At 36.3% G+C, this 18232-nt stretch overlaps 1 protein-coding gene across 1 annotated transcript; it reads right to left on the bottom strand.

The window, feature by feature from the left end:
- Window positions 1-566: 566 nt before the first annotated feature.
- Window positions 567-18212, bottom strand: helq (helicase, POLQ like). The gene is made up of 18 exons (XM_088628858.1): window positions 17568-18212; window positions 16283-17024; window positions 15510-15688; window positions 14272-14472; window positions 14017-14089; window positions 13444-13541; window positions 12205-12303; window positions 11721-11866; window positions 10822-11061; window positions 10110-10251; window positions 9208-9312; window positions 7602-7809; window positions 6931-7088; window positions 6015-6113; window positions 4566-4739; window positions 4115-4228; window positions 3016-3150; window positions 567-1905 (listed from the first exon to the last, which is right to left on the bottom strand). Exons 1-18 carry the CDS (start codon window positions 17769-17771, stop codon window positions 1822-1824), a joined length of 3201 nt encoding a protein of 1066 aa, XP_088484984.1. The 5' UTR covers window positions 17772-18212; the 3' UTR covers window positions 567-1821.
- Between the last annotated feature and the right edge of the window lie 20 nt (window positions 18213-18232).

The following is an 18232-nucleotide window of genomic DNA, read 5'->3' as shown; positions in this document are numbered from 1 at the left end:
ACAGTAGAGCTGTATAATCACCTCACAGCATCTTTCGTAAATAGCCTGACTTAGTGTTGATTATACAATAAACCATGTTTTTTCTTAATGCTTGCTCAACAACATACAGAACATTATCAAACAAAAAAGTCTGAATGAACAAGCATTTGTTTGTACTATACACTGACCTTAGCGTTTGTAAACAGATGTTCAAATAGACATTATTTCATTATTATAGAAACAAATTCTCCTTTTCTCAGACATGATTGTAAAAGAAACTATATGAAACATGATTTTGTTTAGGATGCCATGCCAGCTGTACACAGTCCCTGTTTTTTTTTCTTTTCCATTTTGAACATTTTGATTTTGGGTATTTTTTGTTCATTTCTTATATTTCATGTAATTAAACCATTGTGTTTTGCTCATGCATTTGTAGTCTTCTGATTTATTTTTATTTTTTTATCTTTTTTGAATTTTTATTATTTTTCTTATCAGTGTGCTTTCATCCTCACTCAATAATCAGTAGTGTCAATTCCAGGTGTATATACTGTATATGCACACACATACTGTCATGAAGAACTCAAAGGTGTCTTTTAAGGTCTTTATTGTGAACTTCCAAAATACATGATCATAAGGCTGTAATCTAAAAAAATATAAAGAAAATACATCTTTGGTTTAACGGAAAGAAGGAAACTTGAAAAACTGGAACACTGCTGGAGAAACTGTTTTCTCATATGTACTGTATCAGAACAACATTAAATTAAAAGAAATGCACTATACAGTCTCAGCTGCACACAACGCATTTTCTATGAGCCTTCAGAGGTTTTCTGGCTTACTGTATAGCAAAAAGGTTACATATAAAATTGATGTTCTCCTTTTACTGCCTTCATTATCATTAAATTAGATGTATAGTATAATCTAAATTTCAAGTTACTTCTGCAGCTCTGGATTTGCATTGCTCACTGCTAATCATTATCAAGATGAATACCCATATCCTCATTGATATAATACAGGTATGGACTTTGAAATAACTGCCACAGTGCCGGTACAAAAATGCAGACCAGCACTAGAACCTCAGATTTGGTTTAGATCATTTAAATTTATATCAATCTTAAAAGAAGCTGTTTTAAATGATATAATGAATTATAACCGTAATAAAACAAAATCCCACAATTTCCTCTTCATATGATATTGTGCACAACTCATTTCACAGAACAAAAATAAAACAAGACCTTGTTTAAGGTTGCTAAGTTCATTGCAAGATTTAACTTAGAAAAGAACTTGATGTCACGCTATACATACAGTATATTTAGATTAGGGATTGTATGTTTGGTATATTCCAGAGATGTAAGTTAAATGACAATGGAAAGGCACAGTACATATGTAAATATTAACTTTAAAGTGGATGTGTCACTTCTCGTTTATTAACAATGAAGAAAGCAGTAAAAGGCACATGTTAATTTCTTGAACCACAAGTTTACACTACTAAAAACAATTTCCTCGCTAAATTGCCATCACTAAAGTGTACAGCACACATCTGCTACCTAGAATTACAAAGGTAGTTATAAAACCCTTGTTTAGCATTTGAAAATTAAGAACGTATCTACAAAGGATGACACTTTAAGCCATCAGACATATGCTTTCTTTCAAGAACCCACAAGAGAAACCGGTTATAATGGATCGTCCTGTAGAAGTAGATTCTGAGGCTGGAGTGGAAAGAAAGAATGACAGCTTTTTGAAAAACAAAAAACACTTATTTGTTCTTCAAAATAAAATCTCAAGCTTTATACATTGATATTTCTACATAATTTGTCTTTCTTAAAACCTGAACTGTACAACTGTTTAAAGAGAAGGTAGATCATGTGGCAAAGTCAGCAGCTCATCCACTTCCTCTTGCAAGGCCTCTGCCTTTTCAGTTAGCAGCATCTAAAAAAACACAGATTTTAAATGACATTTAACTTTACAAATATGCATTTACAACACAAGTACATTTGTAACAATGCACTGATGTGTTTACAAGCAATCCAAATCCTTTTGAATGCATTTCAAGATAAATAAATCATTAACATTATAAAGAGTCTGAACATTTTTCATCAAATTCGACTGGAATTATAATATTGCTTGGCTTAACAGCACAGATAATTTTCTCTTTCTTACAAATGGTTTACAGAAATTAACAATTAACTTTTCTTGTATTTGGAGCAGCCTGAGAAGAGGAGCTGGATACTTACTATTACAGACATCATTTTGCTCAAAATGTGGTCAGTCAGTCATACTTCTACTTTTGCAATATGGAATATGCAAAATATGGAATATGGGAGTAGGCTAAGGATATGGTGTGACTTTTGTTGATGTGGCCTTTTATCTTTTATTCATCTGTCTTGCTGATGGTCAGTGAAGGGAGTGTTGAGGGTGAACTTTTTTTGATGGAAAGGCTGGGTAGAGGCTGCGCTGGAATGAATTATTTTTCTGTTTGCTTCTATGCTGTTTATGCATGTTGTTAAAATAGAATTAAAGGGTAAGCACAAGAACGTCTTTCAAACATCTTTGCAGAAACCACTAAGGAATACTGAAACATCAACCACTTTCAGTAGTATCCATTCTGTGGGAAGTATTTGAATGGGTTAAAATAGAAAGTATGTATTTAATAACCACTCATAGACAGTTACCAATCTTTCTGCCAGTAATCAATGATAACTGATTTTGTGGTATTTTTACTGCTTTACCAATGTCACAACAAACTACACAACAGAGCACACTCTGAACACAGTAAACTGGGCCCATGAGAGATAACCAAACCAATTATGGTCAGAGACATGGGTCTCGTGTCTGGACTTTGGATGACAAAATTAAAAATCAATAGACATAAGCAGGCCCTGCCATTTAAATTAACTGATGTATAATAGGACTGGACCTGTCACAAAAACATGCATCTTACTATCTTGATTGAATTAGGGAGTAAAACACAGTGTGTTCTCAGTAAGCCATTATTCTTTGGGTGAAAGTTAGCTGATTCAATTTTAAGGGATGACTCACTTTGGCAGAAGCTACAATCTGGTTTGCTTGTCGTTTGGAGATGTTCTCTATTGTCTTTATAAGAAGATTTGGGTCCGCATTGGCAAGATGAGCCAAGGTCTTATACCCAGCACCGTACAGCTGCTTGGCTCGAGCCTGCCAAAATACAGTCAAAAAAACACTGAAAGGTCAACAGAGGGCCTCAAAGTAGGAATGACAGTTATCAAGGTAAGGGCTGATTTTATTTATGAAATACATCTATTTTAGAAAGAGCATTTTGAAATTAAATTTAGGAAAGCCTTGATTAATCTTTGATCACTGATTAATTTAAAAGGCAAAATTGAGCTCAAAGTGTTAATAACTGGACTAATCAAGAATGCAAGTAAATATAATTTTCAGATGTGCAAATCAAAAATGGAATTATAGACCCAGTTTGCTTTGACACACCATGTTCTATTTTGTAATCTTAGTACAATATTTAATACATCTTTTGTGAAGCTTCTTTTTCTACTTTTAATGCATATATAGTATTTCTCATTGAGCAAAATAATGTGTACTGTATAAGGTTGATGGTTTTATCAAATAAATACTGCAGGATAGAAAGAAGATCACTTTATTGTGCCACTGGACACAAACTTCAGATTTAGTTATACTTAGTTTTTCTAATAAACCACTGCTCTTATTCAAAATAAATAGTAAACTTAGTAATAAATTTAGTAAACATGCTTTTCAAAACACTTACATACCCAACATTTGTGTCTTAATTTCAGAAATTATGAAGATTTGTCAATTTCAGTATAATTTTCAAGTGAATTCACAAGTTCTGCTTGCACATATTGAGTTATGGACCAAATCTTTTTAAATAGATGTCCTTATAAAATCAAACAAACAACTGTTTTAGTATTTTAACAGAGGATTTAATTGCATTTTCCTTTATTAAAAGCTTTTCTAAATCATATCACCTGGCTCTTTGGTTTAAATGAAGCTCACAAACTTAAAATAAGCTCTGCTTCAATGTATCTAGATTCCACTCCAAAGATAATTGATTTTTGATTATAAGGATGACCTCAAGAGATGCAAAACCATTTGTTCATGAGGGTCCCCATGTCTTCACACTAACCTCTAAAACTCCAGCTACTTCCATTAGAGGAATCAGCTCTATCTTGACACAATATGTGAGTCTTTTAGTGAGCTCTGTGAGGAGTGCCTTGTAAGCCCAGAACTCTGCCAGTTCCTAGCAAGGAAAGAGAAGTTAAGTTCAGAGAGAGCAAACACAAACATCTGGTATATGTACTCCTAGCGTTCAGAATTTCCTACTGTAGGACTTTCTTATGGCTTGTTTCTTTAACTGATCATTATTCAAGAAAAAAAGTATTTCAAATGGACTGTTGAAGGACAGCTTTAAAGTTGAAAAAGAAAAGAATAGGAAAAGAATCTTCAGGAGACATGCTATTCATACTGTAACCTGGACTCCAGAGCATTAAAACATTCTTAAATGAGAAGAAAAAAACATTTGCAACAAGCAAATTGCCTTCGTGTGCCATGTTTCCTAACAAAAAGAGATAGCATACCTCTGTGAAATGCAGGACACATGAACAGAAGGCTGAGGATGAACTCAGCAAACTCTGCACAAAGCCTCGTGTCAGGCTGAACTTCTCAGCCACAGTCCACAGATTAGTCTCTTTCAACATCGCAAACAGCACAAAGGATAGGTACAGCCTGTTCACTGCTACATTGTCAACTGCCTAAGAAGAGAGAATAAAAGGACAGGCAGGAATGATACTACAGAAATGTGCTCTTGGAAACATGTCAAATCACATTCCTGATTCCAGTCCCACTTCTCTCAACAGACAGAATTTAGTTATTCACTGGTTATGATTGTGTTACATTTTATGGCTCTAAGAATAATGTTGCATGTTACCAGTGGTATACTCTTCGACAGAACTCTAAAATCCCCAACCTTTGCAAGAGAATAGGAGATTGGATTGGGTAATTTGAAACTACATTATGTAAACTATCTACATGCAAACCTTTAGGAACCTAAGTGAGAGACACTTTGTTTGAGTTGGGGAATGATGGACACAATCATCGTGTTCATCAATGCAACTGTGATGCAGAGCAAAAAGTGACGTAATTCAGTCATTTGAATATATATGTGTATTAATACTAATGCCATACTTCTTTCTGCGATGGTACGTAAAAATCCAAAACAATGGCCCAAAATGACTCACATGTTTGGAGGACAGATGTGATTTTCAGATTACCTAGCCATAAAAATTGAGGCTATATTTTAATTTAACCACATCCAATTGCTAAAACATTCTTTTGTTTCTCTGACAATGCTAGCCCAAATAACACTTTAGAATACATTGATTACTACGAATATATCACTGGTTTAGGTTCAGGTGGGTAGCTGCGTCAGCATGCGTAGACTGCAAAGGAACAAGTAATAGGTTTATTCCATGCTGAAAAAAAGAAGAAAGAGAACACAACGTTTCGGCCGTGGAGCCTTCTTCAGGTGTGAGGTCAGCTTCAGGTCTCACACCTGAAGAAGGCTCCACGGCCGAAACGTTGTGTTCTCTTTCTTCTTTTTTTCAGCATGGAATAAACCTATTACTTATCACTGGTTTAGATCATCTTCATCAAGCAGGCATTAGAACACAACTGGCTTCAAGCAGCAGTTTATCATTTAGTATGTGAAGTAAAAAAAATATTTGTGCTGTGAATAATTCTTGGTTGCTGATACAACCAAAACCCTAAAACTGCATAATACACAGCAATAAAAATACTTGGCAAAAGAAGATTTGGAAAAGACCATGTAATCACATCTGGGAGGACGTAAGTACTGTTGGAAGGGAATTCAATAAGTGTCACACGGTGCTCTTCATGAGAGTGGTGTGACACAGCTACATTTCTTCCGGCTACTCCTTGTCATTCAGCTTGAAGGAGCTTTACGGTATGTTAATTTTTTGTTGTACAAGCATGTTAATAATAAACGTAAAGATCTGTAAAACCCTCACCTTTTTCATGCTCTGCCCTGATGCCTTTTTAGCAATGAAGCTCTCAGGCACACCGACTGCAGAAGCCATCTTCTGTTCTGCTGCAGTCAGCTGGGTAAACTGTGAACCCAGGAACACAAACAAGCTAGTTGGCAAGGGACAGTTTAATAAAACATTTTTTACATTTGTAAGACAAATGAGTGCTTCAGTAGTGTTGCAGCAATCCTAGGATGAATTGAAGAGCCTAATTTGTATACTTCAAATTTAACAGAAAGAGAAAAAAAATATTGAAAGTAGGATTAACAAGGAATCTCACTGACCAAACAACAATGAAAGTGCTACAGATGGCAAATTACGCTACGAAAAATCACAATTTTTTTTTTGCTAACACAAGTCAACTACATGTACTCATGTTGAAAATGTTGATTTTCTCTCAAGCTAGTGACATCAAACTTGGGCATAGCTTTCCAGCCCTGCGTACAGGCAGCAGTCATTTTGGAAAATGCAGTCACACAGTCCCAGTCCTACAATGATCTTGGATTTTCACCTTCAGCCTATTTTTCAGGATCAAGGCGTATAATGACTCTGTGTTAGCTGTTGTATATTATTCTTACACCTGTATTTTGAAGACTGAACAATGGAGCAGTGAAATGCAAAATATATTTCCATTTGAAATACTGAACATATATACAAATGAAAGATATTGATATGGACAATATTTTTAAATAGATGTTTAAATAGAGCTTCTGGTATACAGTATACTGTTTCTGTCTATAAACACATTTCCCATAGTCTTGTGTGTTTGAGTGCCAGATTTCACAGTACACAGCTTTCAGGATATAGCTTTGTGAACAGGCCAGCTAAGCTATAGCATTCAGAATACCCACAATGAAGATGTTAAAGTGAGGAGCAAAAGTCCATCTAACAGAGATCTCACCTGTCTAAAATACATCATCCAGTCTGGCTTGCACTGCATGACCATCTCATAAGGTGTCACTAAATAAATCAAATGAAGGAGGCTATTCAGCATAAGACCCTCCAGGCCTCTTGACAAGTCTCTGTAGAGAACGTCGCAGTAGGTGAGGTCTACTGAACCTACAGAAAACAAAGAAAAGCACACATCCTTTTAATACTATTCCCCTGACCAACAAATTCCAACCTGATCAGACTGTTTAAAACCAACAAGATATCCATAACAGCAAGAGCAGTCCAGATCCTTACACAGAAGGCAGTTATTAAATAATTCAGGTTCAAAACATCATGCTTTTAGTTGAAAAAATACAATTAATTTTTAATTAAAAAAAAGCTTTCCATCAGTAAATTTGACATTTTCTTTCAAATCAACACCTTTCTGTTTCTCTTATTGATCTAAATTGCACACTAGATAGAACTGTCTCATATACAGTATGTCACAACAGGGTTAAATGAGTGGTGAAGGAATGCTTAATATCCAGCCCACTGTGGACTCAATTAATACAAATGACAGCCACTCGTTTTTAGGGCAAATACTCTTTTTTTTGATAGCCCAAATTGCCGGGTAACCCTAACAAAAGTGTGGAAAACTACGCATGCGCTTCATGTGCTTCCCTGTCAAGGCACTTGCCTCACCTTTGAAGGTGGCTCTACCCAACTTTGTCACTTCAAGAAGAGTGTCTTCTTCGCCAGCAGTGCTTTTAACAAGGCCCTTCTTTGTCAGGATGTCTAGTGATTCACTCACAATGTCCCACAGGCTCTTCTCACCACATATTTGTTTCTCTTGTACGCTGAAAAGAGTACACGAGACAAAGTCTCGAATCTCCCCCAACGTCCTTGTTATCTGAAAAGAAACCCTACCATGTTAGGTTAAGGGAGGCAAAGAACTAGTTAGTCCTACTGCCCTACATCTCTCAGGTCCAGGGTACAAATTGAGTCATGGGTGCCTTCTGAATGGATGTTCTCCCAGTATTCATAAGGGGTTTTCTCTTGATGCTCCAGTTTACTCCCACCTTTCAGTGACATTCAGGTTCAACTCTAAATGTGCCTCTAAATCGTATGTACAGTATGTGTTGGACACAATGGGGTAACTGGCATTTTCAGATTGTCTCTGTGCATTTGTGCTGTGCGATGGACTGGTTTTTCTTCCAGGACATAGTCCTGCTTTGCATCCTAGGCTTGACACAATCTTTGCAGTCTTTCTAATAATTTTCTTCATCATCCATTTAAGCAGAGTGATGTTAGGTTAAAGCCACCTCAAACAGCACAGCCAAAACAGTAAGCAATCTATAAGTTTTAAATATTGTTTAACTCCTAAACACATATGATTATAAAAGAGAGGATGCCTTTCAATGCCTTATGTCTCACTGGTTGCTAGTAGTTTACTGATGTTGGGAAATTCCCAGAATGAGATCACTTTGTGTAGGAAAGTCCCTCATGTTCTTTCAATCTTAAATATACTTAACCTTCAGCTGTACCCTCTAGAAACCTTAGATGTTATTCATCATAAAGTTAGAACTGACGATGTAGTATAAAGTACTGTAACTTGAACTCCATGGTTAATGGAAAGAGGCAAATTTTAATTTTATGAAATTATTTATCTATAGCAACACAAATAGGGCAAATCCAACTTATCTTGGAAAACACATTTATGAAAATTATTGAAACCTTCTGTTTCTGTAAATGTCTTTTGAACCTGAAGGTTTTGAAGAAATTCAGAGAAAGGTAAAGTACAGTAGCTATAAATTAGTTCAGGTGTGGACAGAAGTGTTAAATCTTCCCATGTAATCAAACAGGCTTGGAAAGGACAGAAAAAACAAAGAATGCAGCAGCCCTTTTCAGAAGAAGGTTTAAGCATGTAACCATAGCCTTCTAAAAACTGGGAGGTGGGGATAAAATTTATTAGGCCATGATACAGATTATTTTAATACAATTTTATACATTTTCATTAGTGTATTCAGGGTAAGGTCAACTGTATGCAACTCTCCATACTCTCTCCTTTAGAAATTGCTGACTTTCACAACATAAAAAAAGCCATAAGTTCTTTCTCCAAATAAAGGTATAAATAGTTGGTAAATTATAATGTCATTTTAATTTAATGACATATTATGAAGGAATTACACTTTCAAAAGTATTTAAACTATGACAGATGATCCTATTAACTGACAAAACCCAAAGGACAATGGTGCTCCTCTCCTTTAGAACTGCTTTGACTTTAGCTTTGCCCAATCCTGATACTTACACTTAACCCAATTAGGGAGAGGATGAGGCTTAGTATGCCCCTGCCACTGTCATGCATCAGGTTACTGTAGCAGTTTTCCATTGATCTGCTCACCAGTTCCTTGGCCTGCAAGAACAACAAGTAATGAACATGGTTATTGAGCCAACACGCACATAGACAGGGGTGGACTCTACCATGATTAACAACCACTACAATACAGGACTTACAGTTCAAATAAGGAGTTTATGAAAATATTTAGGAACTTTTCCTTATTTCTAGTTTTAAAACGGAGCTTAGTAATCTCCAGTTTTAAAAAGGTTAAAAATGCATACTGTAAATCCATTATAAATTACACTAAAACAGATATTTATGTAATGGTAGAAAGTATAAAACATAAAGCTTCCTTGATATTTAAAGGATAAACTACCCTCTGTCACTCTCTACTCCTTGCATGATTCCTGATAGCAAAATACTTAAAAAAAAATGTTAAGTATTCTGTTATTGGGTTTCAAATTCTACATGGCAAACAAAAGTGTCTTGTAAAAGTCTGTATTAATATGCCAAACCAATTCAGAATATCTCTCCTGAATTCACAGATTCTTAATGTGAACTGGAGCTGTGAGAATAAACTCTCACCGAGATGTGGTGATGATCATCAACAGAAACACCAAAACTGAAGCAGCTCCCAAAATCCTCCTGGCAAAATGTCTATGTTGAGATTCAGTTCACATCAAAATGAGGTTTAAATGTCCTGATTATAAACTTTGTGGAATACCAAATAATTTGGGGTTTTAGGAAGAAACAAATGGAGCAGTCACAGCCTCAATGTCACCCTCCATTACAGCATTCAGAAGCAGCGGAGTTGTTCATGTGCCAAGGGAAATTGTGAGCTTACACCCATTTCTCACAATGGCATTTCTTACCAGGAGCTTGTCCTTCTCCTGAAGGATGAGGATACTCTCCCCTGACGTGTCAATGCCAGCTCGACCTGCTCTGCCAGTCATCTGCTTATACTGGCTTCTCTTCAGAAATTCCGTTGCAACATAGGGAGAGCGCAGAATAACCCTGTTAGCAAACAAAGGATATTTCACACAGTGTCGGATCTCTCTCGTAAAATCACACCCAGACATGACGAATGACTTTCTGTTGCTGCAACTGAGGTTCATTACAAATATTTCCCTGTGGTTTACCATGCACCACCGAAGAAGACACAATTAATGAGGTGGATAATTATTGTTAGTATTCCGTGAGGCGCTGTGATTTGAAAACATCAGTACAGTCTCCAAGTCTGTCATTAAAAAACTGTACATCTGAGGCTTGGAGAGGCGCACGTACAGCTGAGTGGGTGATGAAAAAGAAACCAGACTTACAGGCACAGAAATCTACAGGCCAAGGTTATTGACCGCATCTAACAACTGATTTAACTAAATCATTAGGATCTCCGCACTGTTTCTACTCTACTGAAGAAAAAGGGAGCACGCAGCATGTGGGCCCAATAATGTACAGTATTTCGGCTCCCTCTTGACTTGAGGCAAGGCAAGCTTTTAATCACACAACCTAATTTCTAGATTAGTATTTGTGAGTAGTTGTCTGTAAGGAGAACACCACTAACAGATTGTTCCCATTGTGACCGACCTGCGAGCTGGCAGGTTGATTCCAGCCGCCAACGTGGATGTACAGGTCAGGAGGCAGAGAGCGCCAGACGAATAGGTTTCCTCTATTAGCTTCCTCTCGTCGCTCGTGAGCCCACTGTGGTGGTATGCAATCCCATAAGGAACTGTCTTCTTTAACACCGGGCATATGGTGCCATTCCCCGTGCTCTTGAGTTCATTCAGGAGATTGACCTTCTCTTTCTCTTTGTGTTGCATGAAGCTCCTGGTGTACATGCAACAGACTCAGTGAGTTAAGATGCACTTCAACCACTTTCTTCTGTGTTCCCTACCCTAAATCAAGGGGCACACTTCAGGAAAAATAACAGTGCATCATCAAGGGGATCTTATTGTTGAAATAAAATAATTACAAAAAAGACAAAGAACATATTTGTGTGGTGTATTGGAGAGTTTTCTAACACAAATTCTGTATCTTAAAATTAACTGCTGTTGAATTTGACTGTGGATGTTTTAGGATTTCAAAATTACATAGTTATACTGTAGTTACAATTGAATAACACTGAACATCATTCTTAATTGAAAACCCTTTTCAGGGGACATAAATGTTGCATTTGTACACTATTTCTTTGATGAACTTAAGAAGGCTAGACTATGCACCTTTCGTTCATATGAAAACTGTAGCCTCAGATACTGTACTGTATGAAGAATTGTGCTACTAATCATTTGCGTCCACTTAAATTACCACTTCCAATTAAATTGGTACGAAAAAAACATACAGTATTCACAATCTTTTATTAAAGTTTAGAGTTATTCAACTGCTTTAATACTATGAAATCTGAAAAATTCTGACTATGAATTATATTTTTAATATGATTAACGAATGTATTTTTGTGGGGAAAAAAAATCATGAAGACGTGTACATACTTTTTCAAGTACTTGCAGATCATTTCTGCCACATTTTCACAGTTTTTCTTTGTGGGACAAAATACTAAACAGGAATGTGCTGGGATGACTTCGGTCACCAAAGCAATTAAGTGGTCAGGATCCATCTTCTGCATACTACTGGAATACTATAGAAACAAACAGAAATACAAAAGGTGAGAACTCCAAGAACTTTGAAGAAATTGAAAAACAAATATCATTGAAAAATAATATAATTATTTTTAAATAAAGCTGTGAAACATTTCCTAATTTTTAATACTAATGCAATATTGGTAGGAAAAAAGTGCAAATCAGAAAATAAAACAAAAATATAATGACTAAAAACTTCATAAATTAAAAAATATGCAGTAACACAGAATGAAAAAGTCAGATCACAGCTATTTAAAAATCGGATTTTTACAGCACAAATTTAAATATGCGTATTCTGCTTAATTTGAATGTCTTTAAATATACTATATTTCTGTACCTTAAAATTTAACTGTCGAGAAAACTTGAAGCATTCTTCTTCCTTTGGATCAATTTCATAAATGCAATCTCGGAGCTTTACATATTCCTTAAGCTGGACCTGGACATTGGTACACAAAGGCAAATAAAAAAATGTTGCCTATAAAAACATAAGCCATCTAAGTAAAGGTCGCTGCTATCTTGTATGTTAGTCACTGTAGTGCATCAAGGTCATATGGGTTTGACTTTGATATTGAAAACATTGTTTTAAAAATTGTTGATAACAGTATGCAAGGGTGTTTCAATGGGAAAAGACATTAGATTTATTATTTATTTCCATAGCTTGCTTTCTTATGAAAAATTTCTTCTGCATGACGTGATATCGTCACATGGGTATTTTAAATTCCCATAAGAAATGAGTAAAGACGCCACATAAGGGATCACCTCCGCAGGAATACACAGTGCAGGAGCAATGTCACATGAGCACAAAGAAGGCTCACCACATAGAGAGAATGCAAGTACTGATCAGCTGGATTGATTTGAAATTGAAGAGGATGGTATTTTAATTATTTTTGGTATGCCACTGTGAATTACACTGCAAGTGAAAAAGCAGAGAAGCTTGAATTCATCAGCAGCACAGTTGCTGAAGTCGGAGCATGAGGCAGGATAAGTCATGATGACGATCTTTTGATTTGGATGGTACTGAATCTCTGAAGCAATCTGAAATGTCATAGCTATGACATCAACTTCAAGAATTCCTCTATGTAAGAATCAGCAAAGAATAATCTCCTGCGGTATGCAATCAATGTATTTCTGTATATGGTGATTATGTTGAAAAACAGTTATAATTTTGTGTTTGTTGACCATGAAATATAAACTACTAGCATTCAGCCCTTTGTGGTTTTACTTATTGAAACACCCTTTTATCTTCCATCCCACGCTGGAATCATATCTCTCTTCCCTTGGTACAGGGCCAAAATAAGCGAGTAAGATTTCACTCCACAAATATAGAATTTAGTGGAGCCTTGACATCTGGGACAGATGTTTGTGGAAAATGAACTCCCTTTAGTGAGAAGGGTTATCCTTGACTGATCACTGTGCAATTGGTGTAGTAGTTTCAGACTGTAATCCAACTTGTGGACTCTTGCTCTGAAATCAAAGTCATAAAGCTTCAGCCCTAATACAGGGGAATATTTCAGTATTTCATTGACTTAATTAATATATGAATTTCAAAGTAAAAGCACTGGAAAACCTCACGTACAGGTCTGAAGTCATTGGTGTAATTGTCAGCATGAAGGAACTTCTGCAGATCTCCCACATTGCTCAGGGTTGCACTCATCCCTACAATCTGTGTTGTTTCTGCTCAGGTAGAGATGCAGATCATTAAAAAAAACAAATAAGTGAATTTTACAGACTAATCTGTAAATGTGACTATGTTAAACCCCAGAAATCCAGAAGCTGCAGATTAGTGCTCAAAGCTATTAGATATCTGATTTATGCACCACCACAGACAACATTTGATACACACATTACAGCTATTTATTTACTTTGACATAATATTCTTCTGCCTGAATGGTACTCAGCTGATAAACTCTATTTTAGAACTACACAGAGTAACATTTATTTTCACTATAGTTCAATACAACACAGTCAGCAATTTATAGTGCCATGTCTACATTAAAATCTAACTGTCAAAATATTACAACTGAAAATTACAGTTTAGACTGTCCTATAAAAATGGTAATTTTTTTTTTCCCAACCTGGGTTGTAACAACACTGAATGAAGTACTTTGTCTGTTTAATTATAACATGCCATTAAAGACAATGTACTTACTGCTAACATAGAGAACTTTTGCCAGTGTCATTTCCAATATTGCTCCTCTGCTGCCATCCCCCAGCATGTGCAGCTGTAAAAAACATGGCAGAGAACAATCACATGGTAAACCTCACATTTTCCTGACTGGCACACTGTTTGTTATTAGTTTCATTATGACTTTAAAATTCACCTCCAAGATAATTAATTAGCTTCAGTTTATTATTAACTGTTGAGATACATTGAGCAGTAACAGAAATGAATAAATCTCCTTACTTCATCCACCACTACGAGTCCCAGGTTGTCAAGTCTGTTTGTTTCAATGAGAGAGTTGACAAGGCTGTGTGCCTTCTCGATTGTGGCAATGTACAGGGATTTCTTCACTCTCCTCTTCACTGGAGGAAACCTGCCTTTGCTTCCTGCATACTCCTCCACAAGGAAGTCTAGCTCCAGCCCAAAGCTAGCCAGCCCTCTAACCTGCAGACAGTTGCAAACATATTAGCACAACACACAAACAAGGGTGACGTTAGACCAAATTACTGCTTCACTACATTTTACAAAAGACAGTGATGTGATGCATTTCCAGGAGAGGAATTGATCACTGGCATGTCTGAGAGGTACCAGAAATGTGAGAGAGTATACCCAGATTGCTGAAAGTTCAAAACAGTTAATGATATTCAACGTCTATTCTGCGATTAGGGCTGGTGGAAAAAAAGTCACAGTACAATGCACTTAAATGATTTAAAATAAAAATTAAAAGGGAACTTAAATCCTGAACTGAAACTAGCGCTCAGCTGGGCTCTCCTCCTCAGTGCTGTGCTGTGGTGCCATGTGTTCCTGGGATATTCACCTGATTGTAGAGTGTTAATGTCAACCTCTTCTTTTAGATATGATTGTACACTTGTATTTTATTGTGTTGCTGGTGTCTGTATGCATGGTGTTAAAGGCATTTAAATTGTATTAAAATGCAGAATTTGTTATGTAAATAATAATCATTTACTCTTCACTGAGTAACATTGAGTAAACAAATGATAGTGTTTTATATAGACATAACATTTCTAAATGATTCCCCTTGCTGGGGCAGTTTTATACTTTAAGCTAGCTATCAGCTACTAAAATGACAACTACAACAGGGGGCAGAAACACCGCAAGCAGCTCCAAACCACAAACAGCAGTTGAATTAGCTGCTGTGAAGGGTGTCATGGTAGTTGAAACAATACCCCAACATTTATTTGCACCAGAATGGGGATATCTTGATGAGGCAATTAAATCAATACCATGCTCATTCATACTTTCATTGCTTTAATTCTGTAAAATATTTTCATAAGCTTGATGAACAGAGCATGTATAAACTGAAAAGCATTATAATACAACAAATGACCAATATAGAGTATTGCATTTTTAATATTTCTCAGTTTATAAGTAACCATGTATTATACCCATAAGATACAGTATGTGATGATAACGTTTGTGCCCATATATTTAAAAAGCTGTAGGTTTAAACAACTCTTTACCTTCTCCTGAACAAGGGAGATATAAGGTAGAATCAGCAAAGCATCATTTTTTCTGCAGAGCAGTTCACGAAGTATTAGTATCTCAGCAACCAATGTCTTCCCTCCACTAGTGGGTAATGAGTAAATTAGGTTCCTCCTCTGCTGTACAGAGTCCAGTGTCAGACAGGTCTGCTGCCATTCTAAAAGAGTGAATAGGGTCATACAGACAGTCAGGACACAGTGTTTTATAAATAACTGCTTTTTGATTCTGAAAAGGATACTGAAGATGCTTGGTTTTTAATATCATAATCATATAATCATAACATGAACATGATATAATCAAACACATGAACACTCCTGTAAAATTTAGAGAGGCATTAAAAATGCAAGAGATATGTATGGGAACCATTGACATACAGTATGATACATTTTTGTCTTTCAGTATATATATTCTGAGCATCAAAACAATCATCACACTATGAATATACAGTATGTTTTTAGAAAAATAAAGAATATTCATTTTGAAAATTGATTAAATACTTTTGGTGTCATTTTGCTTACCATTGATTACCTGATCATTCAATTCCCCCAATAACGAGTTTATTGCAGTCTTTTTAATGTTCAGTATAAACTGTATATTTAGCTAACAGGCCTTTGACATGTCAACAAATAGCTCAGAGTTAGGTAAAAGGGTATAATGTGATCCATTGTAGAAGAAAAGTTGAATACAGTTACTTAAAAAGGTGACATAAAATGAAAATAAAACTGTGTTAGTATGTGAGATAACTGCTTACCATACAGATCTTTAATCCCTCGTAGTCTGTAGATCAGGTCTTTTACTTTACTAGGCAGCCCAAAAAACGGTCCAAGATCAATAGCTGAGGAAGGTTCCATGGCTTGCAGTGCCACATTAATCTCCTCATCCACCACAGTCTGCTTCTGTTCTTTCATACGAGACACCTGGGGTGACTGCACCAAGGCATTTCCCAGCATGGCCTTCTTCAGCTGGTCTCTCAAGCTCACTCTCCTCTGCAAAGCAGGGTTTCTGATCTTCATCTCTGATTTGCTTTGCAGGACAATGGGGCCATCATCTCTCCTCAATGCAGAGGACGTGTAACACACGGAGGAATTGTCTGACTCTCTGTGTTCCCCTTTTGCAGAACTCATACTCCTTGGTTTCATTGCAGCTTTGTGGTTCTCTTGCTGAAACGCAAGCTGGGAACTTGGCAGTTCTGCGAAAAAGTCATCAGCTGAAAAGTTACCTTCACAGATCTCCTTGTGGGATGGTCTTTTAAGATCATTGCAATTTTCCGTGGTTTTTAATGTATTCAAGTCTGTTTCGAGGTGAACAAGCTGCTGTTTGATATCTGAGTGCTGTCCCCTAGTCTTTGCACACTCATTCTCAGCAGTGTTCAGAACTGGGGTACTGCTGCGTTGTTCGAAGTTCAGTTCTATATCGTCGAGCTTTGCCAGGAAGGAGGTGTCACAGGCGATGCTGTCATAATCACCAAAGAGGTCTTCATCATCACTGCAGTACTGTGAAACCAACAAGGGAAGCTGAGCATGATTTTGAATCAGACCACAGTACATTTTATGCAATTAATTAAATAAAACCTTTAACACTTTCTACACTCTAATAAAATCATAGAATTGTTGTATGTTGCAAAACCTAATAACCTAGTGATATCAACACAAGAAAAATAAATGTAATATAAGTCGTTTTTCTTACGTTGTTTGCTTTAGTTCAGTGCCTTCAGGTGATACATACAGAGCACATTTTTTCTACATGTAGTACTGTACGCTGGATTTCGTTTCACATTGTAGTTCAGTGGTTACGTTTGTGCATCTGAAAAAAACGCTTAATTCCCATAAGGCTAAATGTTCAAAATGCAAAGCTTTTATTTCTCGTAATAAGGTTTTAAACTTCGGTTTAATTTTATATCAATCACAAATATATAACCCGTTACAGATTCCTTTGCATTGAAGATAGAAGAAATATAAAGAAAACAGGAGATACGGTGACAAAAAGATATTGTGCTATTGAAACGTATGACTTTTACAGTAGCTGGTATACTGTACCTCGTTGTGCTGAGCATCTGCCATGTATCCAGACTCTGTCTGTCCAACGTCTTGCTCCTGCAACGACGAGCTGTGCTCTTTCGCGGTGGGGCTGCTACTATGTCTTTTTTTTGCAGGGGTGAAGTGACTTCTCAAAGCATCTCTCGATCTCTTGCGGGAGACTCGTTTGATGTTTATTTCTTGGTCTAATTGTGAGCTCATCATACCAGCCGACAAAAACGTACATAAAGGACCCTAACGGTTCGTTTCGAAATGTGCATGTTTTGTATCTAATATTGTGTACAATAGCTCCGAATCAAGATAAACTAGTGTAATCTTAGATTTAAGTAAATAACACATAATAAAAATTACATAGTAGCTTTTAATGTCAACGTTATAAAAGCGAAATAGTGTTTTAAAGAACAAATATTAAAAACGGCTAACCAAACGATCTTTTTAGAACAAACGTCAAAAGACAGACACAATTGCGATGACAACATTTTCCACAGCAAAAAAAAGAAAAAGACAATTTTCTCTTTACATGGTTTGGAGGGCCATCACTTTTTCATAACGCTTTTGCTTCATTAAAAACTGTCATAAGATATAGCAACATTCTAAAGGACGTCCACGTCCGAGCAATTAAAAACGTAACACCAAACCAAACAAGAAAACCGACCAATCGGATG

This window comes from Lepisosteus platostomus, chromosome 4 (assembly GCF_059453375.1).
Source record: "Lepisosteus platostomus isolate fLepPlt1 chromosome 4, fLepPlt1.hap1, whole genome shotgun sequence".
Classification (NCBI taxonomy): domain Eukaryota; kingdom Metazoa; phylum Chordata; class Actinopteri; order Semionotiformes; family Lepisosteidae; genus Lepisosteus; species Lepisosteus platostomus.
The sequence above is the reverse complement of the archived record's forward strand: the minus strand, read 5'-3'. Positions and strand labels throughout refer to the sequence as shown.

Coding starts and splice junctions, on each gene's coding strand:
- helq (XM_088628858.1), bottom strand. CDS start 17,771: ATGATGAGCTCACAATTAGACCAAGAAATAAACATCAAACGAGTCTCC. Junction 13,542..14,016: donor AAAAGTTCTCTATGTTAGCA/GTAAGTACATTG, acceptor CTACCTGAGCAG/AAACAACACAGATTGTAGGG. Junction 6,114..6,930: donor GGATGATGTATTTTAGACAG/GTGAGATCTCTG, acceptor CTGGGTTCACAG/TTTACCCAGCTGACTGCAGC.